The following is a 16,363-nucleotide window of genomic DNA, read 5'->3' as shown; positions in this document are numbered from 1 at the left end:
GTGCCCGGGGCCCCTGCCCACTTCTATTTTCCTAACCTTTTCTCTGTAAAGGGTCAGGCCCGTCAGCAACACTGATGGGAATAACAGTATTACTGCTTTGTGGAAAACAAAATTATATATAATTATATATACATAATTGTATATATATACAATTATGTATATATAATTATATATAATTATATATACACAATGTTTTTTTTCTATAAAGACAACCAAGTATCCATCACTGGCAGAGTAATGGATATGCATGTGTGGCAAAAAGTATCTAAACAATTTGCCACTTCACACAGTGGCAACTGAGGCAGCCAGCAGCTCAGGCACATTTATTCTTGGTCTTATTTATTATTGTGTGTCATTTAAATGAGTGTGTTTGTCTGCGTTGGTGATCGAGAGACTGTGGCTGTTGGCACTTGAAACCAAGGGTTCGTAGACTCAGGGCCCAGCACTAAAGCAGTGGGCACCAGGAGTCCCTGGTAATAAGTACTGTGTACAGAATTCTGCTACCTCACTGGGGTCCCGGGGCCTCATCCGAGGCAGGGTCAGAAGAGGTAGGGGAATAGCCACTCCTGTCTTCCAGCCAGCAGCCAGCTCTCAGCCAATAAGTAATTTATTGTTTTTCCTCGTATTTAAATATTATGTATGTTAGCAAAGAGTTAAAAAATATATATATAAATATTATATATATAAATTATATATGCATAATTATATATATCAATATTTTATACGTAATTATATATATAATTATGTATATAAATAATATATATACATATATTATATATATTTATAAAAATATATATATATTTTGCTATAGAAATGTTTTATTAGGTCAAACTACTTACTATGAAAATGCTTTAAAATGCAGCAGGAGGAGATGTAAAGACCCAAAGAAGTGTGTAGTGACAATGGCTATTAGAACACGCTAAAGAATCCACACTGCTTCCCCCTTTACCTAGAAAAGGAAGCTTCTAGGCTACCTCCGCCTCCTCCGCACACTCCTCAAACTTCTCCTCCTCAGCTGTGGCATCTTGATATTGCTGGTATTCTGACACCAGGTCATTAAGGTTGCTCTCGGCCTCGGTGAACTCCATCTCATCCATGCCCTCGCCCGTGTACCAGTGCAGGAAGGCCTTGCGCCTGAACGTAGCTATAAACCGTTCGGAGGCGCGTTTGAAGAGCTCTTGGATCGCTGTGTTGTTACCAATGAAGGTGGCCGACATTTTTAGTCCCCGGGGTGGGATGTCACAGACAGCTGTTTTCACGTTATGAGAGAGCCACTCAGCAAAGTAGCTGCTGTTCTTATACTGAATGTTGAACATTTGCTCATCCACCTCCCTCATGGACATGCGACCTCTAAAAACGGCAGCCACGGTTAGGTGGCGGCCATGACTGGGGTCACAGGAGGCCATCATATTCTTAGCTTCGAAGAGTTGCTGAGTGAGCTCAGCCACGGTCAGGGCCCGGTACGGCTGGCTGCCCCGACTGGTCAGCGGGGCAAAGCCGGGCATGAAGAAGTGCAGCCGGGGAAATGGAACCATGTTCACAGCCAGCTTCTGCAGGTCGGCATTCAGCTGGCCCGGGAAGCGCAGGCATGTGGTGACCCCACTCATGGTGGCAGACACCAGGTGACTCAGGTCACCGTAAGCCTGCGCTTAAGGTGATTCAGGTCCCGGGACTCGCGGGCCAGCTGTCGGGGACGGAGGCGCCCGGTCCGCCCTGACGAGCTCGCCACTGGCTCTGCTCGGCGGCGATGGCGACAGTGGCCCGGGCCGACTCTCCCGGGGACCCCACCTCCTCCAGAGCCAGCTTGGGCAGGGGACCGTTCCTCCCCACCGAGGTACCTCGCTAGTGTGCACCCCTGGCCCGGGCCCGGCAGGTGGGCGAGGACTGCTGGAGCTGTCGGGGATCTGCAGGAGCGCGCGGAAAAGATTCTGGCTGTATTGGAGATTGGTTGCTTTCTAAAACCGAAAGAGAAGCTGATAAAGAGATGGTGGATTCGCATTGAGTTTTGACTGGTGGAATAAAAGAGAGAGTTCAAGTGGATGGTGTTGAGGGCTTGAAAAGCTGAGATACTATGATTTTGAAGTAATTTCACATTTGAAGCCATGATATAACTATCAGCGTTAAGATTTCAACAAGAAAAACTTAAGCTTCGTTGGATTCCCACGTCAAAGAAAAGTTTCAAGCTTTCAGAAAGAGTTGTCACTGGAAGATCAAGAACAGCTCCCTAACCACAAAAGAGGAATCGATGCTAAGCTTTCAGCTGCATTTCCGAAAGTTGCAGAATTAACACAAATCTTTGAACCAAAGAAAAAAGAATTCTTAGAAATGAAAAGAAAAGAAAGAATTGCCAGGCACCTGGAAGGAATTGAAAATGACACCCAGCCCATCCTCTTGCAGAGCTGCACAGGGTTAGTGACTCACCGCCTGCTGGAGGAAGACACTCAGCTGGTAGGGTCGCTGGCTCGATACATGCGAGCCAGCGACCCTACCAGCCCCCACATCGGCCGATCAAATGAAGAGGAGGAAACTTCTGATTCTCCTCTAGAAAAGCAAACTCGATCTAAATACTGCGCAGAAACCTCCGGCGTCCACGGTGACTCACCCTATGGTTTTAGTACCATGGACACCCACAGTCTGGAGTCCAAAGCGGAAAGAATCACAAGGTACAAAGCAGAAAGAAGACGACAGTTGGCAAAGAAATATGGGCTGACTCTGGATCCCGAGGCCGACTCCGAGTATTTATCCCGCTATCCCAAGTCCAGGAAGGAGCCTGACGCTGTCGAGAAGCGGGGAGGAAAAAGTGACAAACAGGAGGAGTCAAACAGGGATGAGTTCTCCACACCCCGGGACAGAGACGATGGGGCTCAGGACCTGTGCAGGTGAATCCAAGGACTATGCCCTCCGCGGGGGTGATAGCTCTTCTGACCAGGAGGTGCTGCTGAACATAGAAAACCAAAGACAAGATCAAGAGCTAAACGCCACCTGGCAGGACCACGACCTGCCCCCAGCTGCCGGGAGTTCCTTGACCTTCTCTTTCTCTGGGCGAGAATCCTCCTTAACGGAAGTGCCACAGTCTCCAAAGCACGCGCACAGCTCGTCCCTGCAGCAGGCGGCCTCCCGGAGCGCCTCCTTTGGTGACCCACAGCTACCCCCTGAGGCCAGACCCAGGTGCACTTCACAGTCAGAAACGCCAACTACTGATGATGAAGAAAAAGTAGATGAACAAGCCAAGCTGAGCATCGCCGCCAAGAGGCTGCTTTTCAGGGAGATGGAAAAATCTTTTGATGAACAAAATGTTCCAAAGCGACGCTCAAGAAACACAGCTGTGGAGCAGAGGCTCCGCCGTCTGCAGGACAGATCCCTCACGCAGCCCATCACCACCGAGGAGGTAGTCATCGCGGCCACATTATAGGCCTCTGCTCACCAAAAGGCTTTAGCCAAAGACCAGTCAAATGAGGGCAAAGAGCTGACTGAGCAAGGAGAACCTGATTCCTCCACTCTAAGCTTAGCCAAGAAGTTGGCCTTGTTTAACAAATTGTCCCAGCCAGTTTCAAAGGCGATTTCCACCCGGAACAGAATAGATATGAGACAGCGGAGAATGAACTCTCGATATCAAACTCAGCCAGTCACGCTGGGAGAGGTGGCGCAGGTGCAGAGTGGAAAGCTTATTCCTTTCTCGCCTGCTGTGAACACATCGGTGTCTACAGTAGCATCCACGGTTGCCCCAATGTATGCCGGGGATCTTTGCACGAAGCCACCTCTTGATGACAATGCAAGTGCCACTGACTGTAAATTTTCTTCTTCAATGGAAAATTCAGACTCTCCAGTTAGAAGCATTCTAAAATCGCCAGCTTGGCAGCCCTTGGTAGAAAGTAGCGGGAACAAGGGAACGTTGAGAGAATATGGAGAGACGGAAAGCAAGAGAGCTTTGACAGGTCGAGACAGCGGGTTGGAGAAGTATGGGTCCTTTGAGGTAGAAGCATCCTACCCCATCCTGAACAGAGCCAGGGAAGGAGACAGCCATAAGGAACCTAACTACATCCCCAGGAAAGGAAGCCTGGAACGGGTGAATCCTCCCATCACTCACCTTGGGGATGAACCAAAGAAATTTTCCTTGGCTAAAACAAGTGCGCAAGGAAACTTGGACTTGAGAGACAGGCCGCCCTTTGAAGAGAAGGTGGAGGTGGAGAATGTTATAAAAAGGAAGTTTTCACTAAGAGCGGCAGAGTTCGGGGAGCCGGCTTCCGAGCAGACGGGGGCAGCTGCTGGGAAAACGGTGGCCCAACCAGCAGCCCTCGCGTCCTGGAAGCTCCAGGATTCTCCGGAACAGCCACAGGAGAGGATCTGCAGGAATCCATGTGCGATGTTTGCTGCTGGAGAAATCAAGACTCCGAGGGGGGAGGGCCTCTCCGACTCACCCAGCAAAACCATGTCTATTAAAGAAAGATTGGCACTGTTGAAGAAGAGCCGGGAGGAAGACTGGAGAAACAGACTCAGCAGGAGGCAGGAGGGCGGGAAGGCGCCGGCCAGCAGCCTGCACACCCAGGAAGCGGGGTGGTCCCTCATCAAGAAGCGGGTCACAGAAAGTCGAGAGAGCCAAATGACGATTGAGGAGCGGAAGCAGCTCATCACTGTGAGGGAGGAGGCCTGGAAGACGAGAGGCAGAGGAGCGGCCAATGACTCCATCCAGTTCACCGTGGCTGGCAGGATGGTGAAGAAATGTTTGGCGTCACCCACTGTCATAACCCCCGTGGCCTCGCCGATTTGCAGTAAAACAAGAGGCACCACACCCGTTTCCAAACCCCTGGAAGATGTCGAAGCCAGACCAGATATGCAGATAGAATCAGACCTGAAGTTGGACAGGCTGGAAACCTTTCTAAGGAGGCTGAATAACAAAGTTGGTGGGATGCAAGAAACGGTGCTCACCGTCACCGGCAAATCTGTGAAGGAGGTGATGAAGCCGGATGATGACGAAACCTTTGCCAAATTTTACCGCAGCGTGGATTATAATGTGCCGAGAAGCCCTGTGGAGCTGGACGAGGACTTCGATGTCATTTTCGATCCCTATGCACCCAAATTGGCGTCTTCTGTGGCCGAGCACAAGCAGGCAGTCAGGCCCAAGCAGATATATCCTAGATACTTCGATGGGCCAGTGTGATGACTTTTTTTTAAATGAGGTTGAGTTCCATGTTTATTTACTGGGACATAATGCATTTATAAACATTTTAACATTCTGTTAAATGGATTAGCAATATTTATAATTTTACAGGCAGGACAGCATTTGATTTTTAATTTATTTAAAAGGAGGCACTACTTATGTAAATCTGAGCTGTGGGATATTTCTTGCTTTAAGAGAGAGACAGAGTCTCTCACTGAAACTCATGGTCATGATTTTGTATGATATAGCTCATAGTGTGTGTGAGTTTGTTGCAGTTACAAATGGGCATTTAGCATAGTATATTGACTATAACATACAAGTAAATAGCTTTCTACTGACCCTAAGTTATCAAGGTGAAAAAACAATTCAGTAATTGAAATGTAGTGAAAAGCTACAGCTGTCTCCATCAAAACAACTTATAACGCACTTTAAAATGTTCAGGTAGCAGTGAGCATTGTTCATAGGAGAATGGCGGCTGGGTGATCTCTTTGCTGAATAAATGAGTTGTTAACATGTGGACCCAAAATAAATAAATAAATAAATAAATAATATATTTATTTATTTGTATATAAATGTACAATATAAATGTTTTTTAATATTATATATTTAAATATTATATAAATATTTAATATATTATATATAAATATATATAATATATTTATATATAATATAGAATTAATATGTATAATATATTAATATATAATTTTCAGAAACTGAAAAATAGCACTGAGCTGCCACAGCCAGGGGAGCCACTCACCCCAAAGCCTCCCATGTATTATTAAAATAGTCTCTTCAAAAGGAAAGAAAGCTCCTTTAAGGGGAGGAACCAGAGTGCTGAAGGAAGGGAAGTCCGTCTGCATGTGTGTGTATAGAGGCGGATGGATCACCTGAGGTTGGGAGTTTGAGACCAGCCTGACCAACATGGAGAATTCCCATCTCTACTAAAAATACAAAATTAGCCAGGCATGGTGGCACATGCCTGTAATCCCAGCTACTTGGGAGGCTGAGACAGAAGAATCACTTGAACCCGGTTGATGGAGGTTGTGGTGAGCTGAAATCACACCATTGCACTTCAGCCTGGGTGACAAGAGCAAAACTCGGTCTCAAAAAAGAGAAAAGGAGATAGGCAGATGTGGGGAGAAGTCACCCGTTTCTCCCATAGCCTGTGCTGATGATGCTGCAGAGAACCTGTTCCACTTGAGTCGCCAACACCAGTGTTCCACATTGCCACGGGGGAGTGGGGACAGGGTGTGTGAATTGTGGGGTAAGAAGAGACAACACAGTGTGACTCTGGCCAGGTCCCCGGCCCACTTGGACCTGTTTCCCCAGCCAAGCTGTCAGAGTGTTGAACCTCTCAGGGTCTTTCCAGTTCTGTTGTTTTTTGGCGCTGTGACTCCTGGAAGACATCCAGAACAGAGCCATCCGATGGACAGAGCCACATGGGGAACCAAAGAGAGGAAGTGGAGAGATTCATGTCACACATGAGTCAGGGGCAGAGGCAGAGTGTGGACTAGAATCCTGCCCTCTTGACTTCCAGTCCAGCATTCACACAAACCACACTACTGTCCTAGAGATCTCTGTCTCAGGGGCTTGTGGGGCCAGGACAGGATCAGAATGAGAAGGGTGTACACTGTGCCCTCATCCTAGACACTGTCAGCTGCCACGCCTGGGGAGGCAAAAGGGAAGGAGCCCATCTCTTCACTCAGGGTCCTAAAAAATGTGGCCTCCTTCCCCCATTTTTCGCTTCCTCTTCTGATTTCCTGATACTTCTATGAGGGTGGCACACAGTAGACCTTTGAAGATCGATCAAAATGAGCATCAAAAGAAGTTATTAGCTTCCCTCTTCAAATACACAGATGGAGAAAGTATTCCCAGAGTGGGTAATTTTGAGGGCACATGGTCTGTGAACCAACTCTGCCAAAATGATCCCAGCCTGCACTGGGATCATTATATATACTATATATAAATATATATAATAAGTTTAATTATACAATATTTTATACACAATATATATATAATTATAAGTGTGTGTTCAGTGTGTATAAAAAATTTTATATATATATATTTTTTGCAAACAGAATTCTCTTTACTACATTACGGAAGATTATGCAAAGTCAATTTTGTTAGCTTCCGTATTACGTATTCAAATAATGCATCACCACAATGCTGGATTCGGTTATATTTCTCACCTTAAGTACTATGCTTGCATTGTCACACATCACACAGGAGATAAAGCCATGTGGTACATGATCACACCATGTAATGTCCAGGTGACAGCAGATCCTGAGGTATGGAGGGCAGCCTCCCTCTTCCCACAGGTACAGGTGCACAGAGTCATCGGATGTGGTGAGCACATAGAGAGCATTCGCCCAGAAGTTGTTGATGGGTGTCTGGTGGTCCTGAAATCGTTGCAGCAGGAGGCCAGTGATGCTGAAGAGGAGCAAGTATGGCCCACTGGGAAAGACAACCGAGTATCCATCACTGGCTCCTATCCAGAAAGGGCACTTCAGATGAGGTGCCAACTGGAAACTTGAGATCTCATATGCTTGGACGGCTGTTTGACCTCCAGTATTCCTGGCTGTTAGATCAAAGGTGATAATTTCTGTCTTTTTTCCACGGCCATTTTCGGACATCAGTGTAATCTTGTTTTTCATCTTTGGGTTCCAGCAGGCGGTGGTGCAGAGTTTATGTGGGAGAAAGGTAGACAGAGGAGCACTGCCTTCTGATGGTCTCAGTAAGTCCTCTGCAAGGAACACCTGTGGAAAGGCACAACTGTATGTCCCCCAGGTGTTGTGCCTGAAAACACAACACAGAATAGAAAATTATAGTTTACATATATAAATAAATATATGTATTTTTTTTTTGCTCAGTATGCATCCATTTATTAAAGCATATGCCAGAGGATCGCATCATGCTATGTATTTAGAGAAGTCATTAACAAAGCAATGGCTGAACAGTTTAACATGAATTAGCCAACGTCCAGTGTGTGATTTCACAGTCAGTCAGTAGCAGAATGGTTCTGACAGTCATGATAGTAATATCTGCTGTTCTTAACATATTAGATCAGCTTGTTCATGAAGCACAGTTACTATAACAGGTTCTTGTTTCTGCTTCTGTAAGTAGTCCACTAACAGTTATGACCATAAGTTATAATTACAAAGTACTGTTTTTTACAGCCATATAGTTTGGCATAGACTCTAAAAAGTTAAATCATAAAAATACAGAAAATGCAAATATTCATAAACTGTTTTATAGTGAAAAACCAACTTAGGTGTATTTTTAGGTACCAAGCTGTATTACATTGTTCTACTGCATCTGATGCATTTAGGGCTTATAAGTACAAATTACAAAATTGTAAGCAATTTCTTCCAACTTAATTTTACTATTTTTTCACTAAATGGATGAAAACATGACTTTTGGCATCAGTACGATACATAGTAATGCTGCATTCAGTAATAATCATTGAGTATTTTTTTAAAAGAAAGCATCGAACTGATTATGGAGTTAAGGAAATAGTCATAACTGTCAGAGGGAAGATAACAACAATATAGTTACTTACAGGTATTTTAGTAAATAAACTTTCCGTCCCATTTCTAAACTGTTAACCCAATGACTTTTTAAAGAATGAAATATGGTATAGGCAAGACATAACACTATATGACAAATGCATCAACTTTCCATTTTTACAAATGTGATGTGACCTTGGCAGTTTTAAAGAACAAAGTTTTGTCAATATATACCAAACATTGTTAACAAACTCTAGCATTGCTTTGTGTTAGTTTGCTTTAATAGCATTTCTTCACAGTGATATTTCAGAAAGGTTGGAAACTGGTCAGCAGAAAATATTTCCCACCTTTTCTATTTTAATTTGTATGCAAAAATCACAATATATCTGCAACTATAAAATTACAAATGCTTTCTAGAAGTGACTGCATTTCTAGTTATGGTAGAAAAGGGTATTTGTAAGACATCTATAATGAGGTAAGTAAATAAAACGGAAATTGAGTAATAAATGTTTTCTGATCTATGGCCAATACCTTGGGCAATATAAACCAATTTAACAAAGACAATTGATGGGCAAACTGAGAAGACTAGTTTTTAAAACTAATGAATGTGAAATTGGTAAAGAAACAAAAAATAAATTTTATAAGGTGTTCTTGATATTTCACTTCACATCATAATTTTGGCACTTCATGGAACATTTATTTTCCATGTATTATAGAAGTTTACGTATATATATATATAATTTGTTTGTGTGTCTCAGCCTCTTACTCCTTTGAGGAATGAGAAATCTGAGATTAAATTAACATCAGAAGCTAATACAGCGACTCATAAGCCAGAGGAGAAAGCCTTCTGAGCTGGATAAGGATAGAAATGATATTCACGTGCCTGGATGCTTCTTCCTTTTTCTTTCTGATGGAGAAACTTCTGGAGTTTTGTAGAGGTTTGTGTGTTGACTGACAGGTTTATGAAGCCATCATCTTAAGTTTCAGATAAAGAGTTCATTAATAAAAAATACTAAATCTTGTAAAATGCAGAAAAGTAAGAAAATTAAAACTATACATTATCAAAAAAAAATTTTTTAGGGAATTTATTTATGAAATTTATTTTCTTATATAAATTATGTATTTCTCTGAGCAGACAGCCGTCACGTTATTGCACTAATAGCACATCTGTAATACCAAGCTACAGGACAAGTCTTAACAAGAGGTTTGTATTCTTCAATGTAGCACTTGTCTACCAGGCACTGTAGAGGAGAGTGATGAGGAAAAGCCAGGACTGCTTAGGAAGTGAAGGATGAGGGGAAGGGAGGCAACATATACCCTTCGGACAATTGGTTTCCTCCCAGGAAGGGGAACATGCAAAGCTTACTTCTGGATTTGGGGAGTGGGAAGAGTTTGAAGGCCAAGGAACCCAATGCAACCCTGCAGCTCAGCTCCTTTATTTCTGAGGGAAGCAGGGACTCATCTTTCGCTCATTTGTAACAAATCACTCCAGCCTAGCAGATGCTTTGGGGTAAACAATGGAGTAGCAGTCATCATCAGAATTAGAATTAGCAGCAATTAACAGGCAATACACTGCCACAGTGAGGCAGGTGTCACCCAGGTCCCAGGGACCTGCAGGCTGTTTATCCTAGGGAGAGGTGCCATTCAAGACCTGGCGCTGGCTCCAGAAGAGTCTCTTAACCTAATGCAACTGGGACTCATTAGGCTCAGATGACCACACTAATTATTAGCAAAGCTCTGGTGTTGGGTTCCAACCATTGGTCAAAGCTGTAATGAGACTGAGTCTGTAGGCAGAGTGAAGGGGGTGCCTGAGTAGGAAGGGGGAGGCCCACTGGGTGAGGGTCAGTGGGCAATGATTGTAGCATGATTAGGCACTCCTTGCAGATGGCAGCTGTGCTGAATGGGGAGTAGAATGAGAAGGGGCCACAGGCCTCCTCACTCTGCCTTTGCACTACACTGAAGACAAGTTGCTCACATACTCTAAAGCACATTCTTGTATTTTTTTTTTTAGACAGAATACCAAACTATATTTACTGTTTACAGTAGTAAAGGACAACAAATAATGTACAAATTGGTGAATAAACACAACAGAGCCAACAAACATCACAGGACACTTAATACACTCAACATATGTTATAATATATATATTATATTATATATATTATATATATAAGTCATATTATGTATATAATATAAAATATAATAATTAGTCTGTAAATATATATAAAATATATATATATATATTTTAAGGATCGAGCTCTTTTATTGTATGCACTGAAAGGTAACAGGGGCAGCCTTCGGGTGGTGTGGAATCTGTCCCTCTGGGGTCTTCTTCTAGGGCACTGGAATATGAAACTGGGGTATTAGGTGCCCCTGGGGTCCAGAATCTTGCCAATGAAGAGAAGGGCCCTGGTGTCTGTGTCCCTCAGTACGAAGATGAAAGGCTGGTTGAGGTGATAGTCCAGGGGGAAGGTGAGGTAGGCAGGCTGCAGCCCTGGGCTGGGGGTGGCCCCTGCCCCGTCCTCATTCCACTCGAAGCCAGCCCAGTGTTCCACTTGAGTAAGCTTGATAGGTTTGCCTGTGATCTTGCTAAAGTCTGGTGAATCAAACAGGGATTGCAGCTTCATCTCCTGCAGGGACTTGGTAACTTCGCCTTTGTAACTCAGCTTCAGCTTGCGGACGGTCAGGACCGCTTGGACGGTCTTCAGTTCTCGGTCTATCTCATGAATGAACTCACAGGTGAGGCTCTCTTCTATCAAGGTCAAATTCTGGGTCGCTTTCATGGGCAGGAAGAAGATGATACTCATGCTTCCGGTCAAGGGCAGCTGGGCAATCTTGCAGTTGAGATCTGAATCCAAGCCATAGCGCAAAATAGCCTTAGGGTCTGACATGGGGACCCTCACAGTCCTATCTTCATCCAAGTGGAAATCCTCCAGGGAAGTCTTTCTGGAGTCAAACTTTGTTACCCACTGCCCCTTGAAGTGTGCCACGCCGAGGAGGAGGATGCTGACATCACTGGGCATCTCCTTCGTGGACCTGGCGAGCCTCCCTTTCATCTGCGCCTGTACCCAGTTGTTGACCTCCTGAAGGTCCAAGCGAGGGTTGCCTGTCAGGACCCGGGGCCTGGTTCCGTACGACTTTTCCAGGGGTGCGACAAAGCTGGATCTGATGCGCAGCCTCCTCTCAAAGATGATCCGGGAGGCACTCCTGAGGTTCTTCTGGGGAGCAGTGACAGTGTCAAGCAGCTCCTTATAGGTGCCATGGATGTCTGGGCTGCTGATGAGGTCGTAGCAGAGAACCGGGTGAATGATGGATTCCGTTCGCTGCTCCGCTCCCAGCGAGAGGGTGGAGAGCGCGGTGGCCACGCTGAGTGGAGACAGGAGCACATTGGCCATGGGGTTCATGCTGGATTGTACCTGGTACAAGTCATAGCCAAAGTTGGAGACCGCCGCTGCCAGCTTGTTCACAGGGACCTTGAAGAAGGGATCCTCCTCTTCCACCGGCACCCCTGTGCTGTCGGGGTCTGGGGAGCCCTCCTCCGGGCGGCCGGAGGGGTTCTGGCGGCTGCTGTTCCCGAGGAGGGCTCCAGTCCAGAGGAGAAGCACCAGGGCCTGCATCCTGGGGCCTTTCCTGCCTCCTTTGCTGGCTTGATCTTGGGACCCCTCTCCTCTTCTACGCGACCCCTTCAGTGATTTCCACCAGATCCATGACTTCGAGTGTGTCTATATGCCCCAGGTAAACAATCCTATCCCTGGTCGGAATATTCAGTTGCCTACTTGGCATTAAAGATGAATAGATGCCAAGCACAGTGGCTCATGCCTGTAATCCCAGCATGCGGGAGGCCAAGACCTTTTTTTTTTTTTTTTCTGTTTTATGCGTGCTAATGAGTGTGCCACAAACATATGTGTGGCAGATTTTATATAAATCTGTATTTATAATATATAAATATATATGTATATATATTTATATATATTTATATACATATATGTATATATATACATATATATTAAAATATATATGTATATATGTGTATATATATTATATATAAAATATATAATTATATATATTAGTACATATATATTTATATGTACTAATATAATATATATTATAAATGTATATTTTTATACATTCACGTGAAGAACCTGGATGACTCTATTGATGACGACAAACTGAGGAAAGAGTTCTCTCCCTCTGGAGTGATTACCAGTGCGAAGGTGATGACAGAGGGCAGCCACGGCAAGGGGTTTGGCTTTGTGTGTTTTTCCTCCCTAGAAGAGGCGACAAAGGCTGTGACAGAGATGAACGGGCGCCTCGTGGGCACCAAGCCACTCTACGTGGCACTGGCCCAGCGCAAAGAGGAGCGGAAGGCCATCTTGACCAACCAGTACATGCAGCGCCTCTCCACCATGCGGACCCTGAGCAACCCCCTCTTGGGCTCCTTTCAGCAGCCCTCCAGCTACTTCCTGCCTGCCGTGCCCCAGCCTCCAGCCCCGGCTTCGTACTATGGCTGTGGCCCAGTGACACCCACCCAGCCTGCCCCCAGGTGGACGTCCCAGCCACCTAGACCTTCCTCTGCCTACCCTCCAGGTGCCTCGATGGTTCGACCACCAGTGATGCCTCGGTGCCCCCCAGCCCACATCAGTGGTGTCAGGCAGGCCTCCACCCGGGTGCTATGCACGGTGCCCCACACCCAGAGAGTGGCCAACATTGCTACTCAGACCACAGGACCCAGTGGGGTAGGATGCTGCACGCCAGGCAGGCCTCTCCTGCCGTACAATTTTTTTTTTTAAATATATGCTCCATTTTTACTGTGCATACACATAAATACAATGTATTTTAAAAATGAGCTTCATAATGTGTAGTTTTATCACTTGGTTTACAAGGTTTACAACTAAGTATATTGTGAAAATTTTCTCTTCTGCAACGGTTAAAAGAATTGCAAAGCTTGGAGGAAACATAATTTATTATACAATCTTGTTGGGGATGTTGAGGTATAATTTTTTTTCTAAGGAGACTTCATTCTTCTTACAATGCCTTTGGGAAAAAATGGGGAGTCCTTGTCTTATATAGCTTTCTATAGATGATGGAAACTTGCCCTTCCATTTAGCCTTTTAACTTGCTTCTCTACAGCCATCTAATCACCAATCAAGTAACCCGTTTCATGTTTTCCAACCTCTCTCCCCCACTGGCTCCTACAGACATAGGGGCAGACATATATATATATGTATATAAACACAATATACAAATATTTGTAATTGTATTATTATACATATATATACATATATATAATAATATATATTAAATAAATATAAATATTTACAGGCCTTAATATCAGTATATAAAAAATATTCGTCAAACACTGTCTTGAGGCCTCGCTGTGTGAGCACTGAGCACTCCAGGTATTTTTTTTTTTTTTCTTTTTTTGAGACATAGTTTCGCTCTTGTTGCCCAGGCTGGAGTGCAATGGCGCCATCTCGGCTCACCGCAACCTCCACCTCCTGTGTTCAGGCAATTCTCCTGCCTCAGCCTCCTGAGTAGCTGGGATTACAGGCATGCACCACCATGCCCAGCTGATTTTTTGTATTTTTAGTAGAGACGGGGTTTCACTATGTTGACAAGGATGGTCTCGATCTCTTGACCTCGTGATCCACCCGCTTTGGCCTCCCAAAGTGCTGGGATTACAGGCGTGAGCCACCGCGCCCGGCCGCACTCCAGGTATTTTACAGCACCAATCTCCTTAGCCATGGCTAGACCCTGTGGATATGACAAATTTTAATATATACACTCATATAGTATATATATATACTATATATATAACATTAGATATATATGTTTACATATATATAAGTAGAGAACTCCATGGATCCAATGCAAGAGGAGATGAATAAAAACCAAGACTCAGATAAAGAAACTTCACAGGTGGATGACTTAAAATCATGGGAAGAATACCCAGAGGAGGACGAAGACACAGAGTCTGAAAGATCTCAAGAGAGTTTTTTTTTTTTTTTTTTTTTTTTTTCTCCTGGCAAGATTGTAGGGAAGTGTATTTATGCAAACTGGTGGTGCAGAAACAGAGGGGTGGACCCTGTGGGCAGCCTGAGGGCCGTGCCAGCTCTTGGGCACAGACAGGAGCACCTCAGCATTTTCAGTGAAGAGAACACAAGTTTCAGGTTCCACGTGGCTCCCTCAGGCCCTGAACCCAGGCAGGCAGGACAGCCTTGACCACGGGGCAGGGGAACTCCCAGCATCTCCATCCACGTGGCTCCCTCAGGCCCTGAACCCAGGCAGGCAGGACAGCCTTGACCGCGGGGCAGAGGACCTCCCAGCATCTCGTCGGCATCCTCACCACCTGCGTGGCAGCTCCACAGGGAGGCCCACTGTCCAGCTGCTCCTGCCCCGGAGGTGGAGCCATGGGGAGGGAGGGAGACGGTGGAAACAGCTGGATGTCCAGAGGAGGGGCTGGGCTGCGGGCACTGCTGGTTCAGATTGGCGCTCTCCACCTGGCTGTGCAAGGCGGCGGGAAGCAGGGCCCAGAAGAATCCTAGAGCTTAGCACAGAAGGATGCAAAATCCGCCAGCCCTTTCACATCATTTGGGAATGTCAACCACGCCCCGCCATCAGCCACCAGCACGGCCCCCGTCACGTAGGAGGCCAGAGGGCTGGCCAGGAAGAGCACGCAGTGGGCAATCTCCATCTTGTTCCCCAGCGTCTGCAGCGGGCTCACAGCGACCCTGGTGCTCAGGCTGGCCTGGGGGCCACCCAGTCGACGGAGCCCCTCCGTGCCACTGATGGGGCCGGGGGCGAGGCTGTTGACACGGATATTCTGGGGACCCCACTCCACAGCCAAGTGCCGAGTCATCGCGTCTGGAGCACCTGCCCCCGGTGTCCCAGGGTGGCAGTGATGTTCACAATCATCCCTCCGTGGTCCCGGAGGAACTTCTCATAGAGCACGCGAGACACGTTGAAGGTGCCACTGGTGTCTATGTCCAACACGGTCTTGAAGGCGTTGAAGGACAAGGCGCCGGCAAGGCACAGGAAGTTTCCAGCTGTGCACCCTCTATTATGTAGAACCTGTATGTTCTACATAATAGAAAGATGACGACCTGAATATATATATATATTTAATAAATGTACACATATATTTATTATATATGTCATATTTTTTATTTTATATATAAAATATTTATATATAATTTATATATGTAATATATATACAAAACACATAAATAATGAAATATTTATATTATATATTTTTATATTTATAATTGTATATATACAATTATTTACTATATATTATATATTTATATAATAAATTATATATATATGATAAATATATGTATATATACTATAATATATATAATTGTATATATATTTATATACAATTATATATTTATATTAAATGTATATATTTAAAATATAAGATAATATATATAAATGTATATATATTTGATATATAATATATATTTAAATATAACATTAAATATATATTTAATTTTATTTATATAAATACATATATAAAAATATATATTATAAAATTATAAAAAAGATAAAAAATATATAAAATTATATATAATGTAAAATTATTTTTATATATATATAAAAAATTATATATATATAATTATAAATGGCATATATATATATAAGATGGAATTTCTTCATGTTGGTCAGGCTGCTCTCGAACTCCTGACCTCAAGTGATC

The 16,363-nt window shown here is 44.4% G+C and overlaps 1 protein-coding gene and 4 pseudogenes across 4 annotated transcripts; 1 reads left to right on the top strand and 4 right to left on the bottom strand.

Annotated features, from left to right (window-relative positions):
* Window positions 1-927: 927 nt before the first annotated feature.
* LOC116546239 (tubulin beta chain-like) lies at window positions 928-2,104 on the bottom strand. Its single transcript, XM_032272553.1, has 3 exons — window positions 2,093-2,104; window positions 1,839-1,955; window positions 928-1,643 (listed from the first exon to the last, which is right to left on the bottom strand). The coding sequence occupies exons 1-3, from the start codon at window positions 2,102-2,104 to the stop codon at window positions 966-968; spliced, it is 807 nt and encodes a 268-aa protein (XP_032128444.1). The 3' UTR covers window positions 928-965.
* LOC116546238 lies at window positions 1,861-5,158 on the top strand (annotated as a pseudogene). Its single transcript, XR_004266638.1, has one exon. The product of XR_004266638.1 is annotated as a supervillin pseudogene (transcript).
* A 2,095-nt stretch (window positions 5,159-7,253) lies between these two features.
* On the bottom strand, window positions 7,254-8,188 carry LOC116546237 (annotated as a pseudogene).
* Window positions 8,189-10,907: 2,719 nt separating this feature from the next.
* LOC116546240 lies at window positions 10,908-12,465 on the bottom strand (annotated as a pseudogene). The gene has a single exon (XR_004266639.1). The product of XR_004266639.1 is annotated as a pigment epithelium-derived factor pseudogene (transcript).
* Window positions 12,466-14,695: 2,230 nt separating this feature from the next.
* On the bottom strand, window positions 14,696-15,721 carry LOC116546242 (annotated as a pseudogene). The gene is made up of 2 exons (XR_004266640.1): window positions 14,984-15,721; window positions 14,696-14,902 (listed from the first exon to the last, which is right to left on the bottom strand). The product of XR_004266640.1 is annotated as a peroxisomal 2,4-dienoyl-CoA reductase pseudogene (transcript).
* Window positions 15,722-16,363: the final 642 nt, after the last annotated feature.

This window comes from Sapajus apella, unplaced genomic scaffold, assembly GCF_009761245.1.
Source record: "Sapajus apella isolate SASKATOON/1434 unplaced genomic scaffold, GSC_monkey_1.0 scaffold708, whole genome shotgun sequence".
Classification (NCBI taxonomy): Eukaryota; Metazoa; Chordata; class Mammalia; order Primates; family Cebidae; genus Sapajus; species Sapajus apella.
Note: the sequence above shows the minus strand (reverse complement) of the source record. Positions and strands in the feature narration are given on the sequence as shown.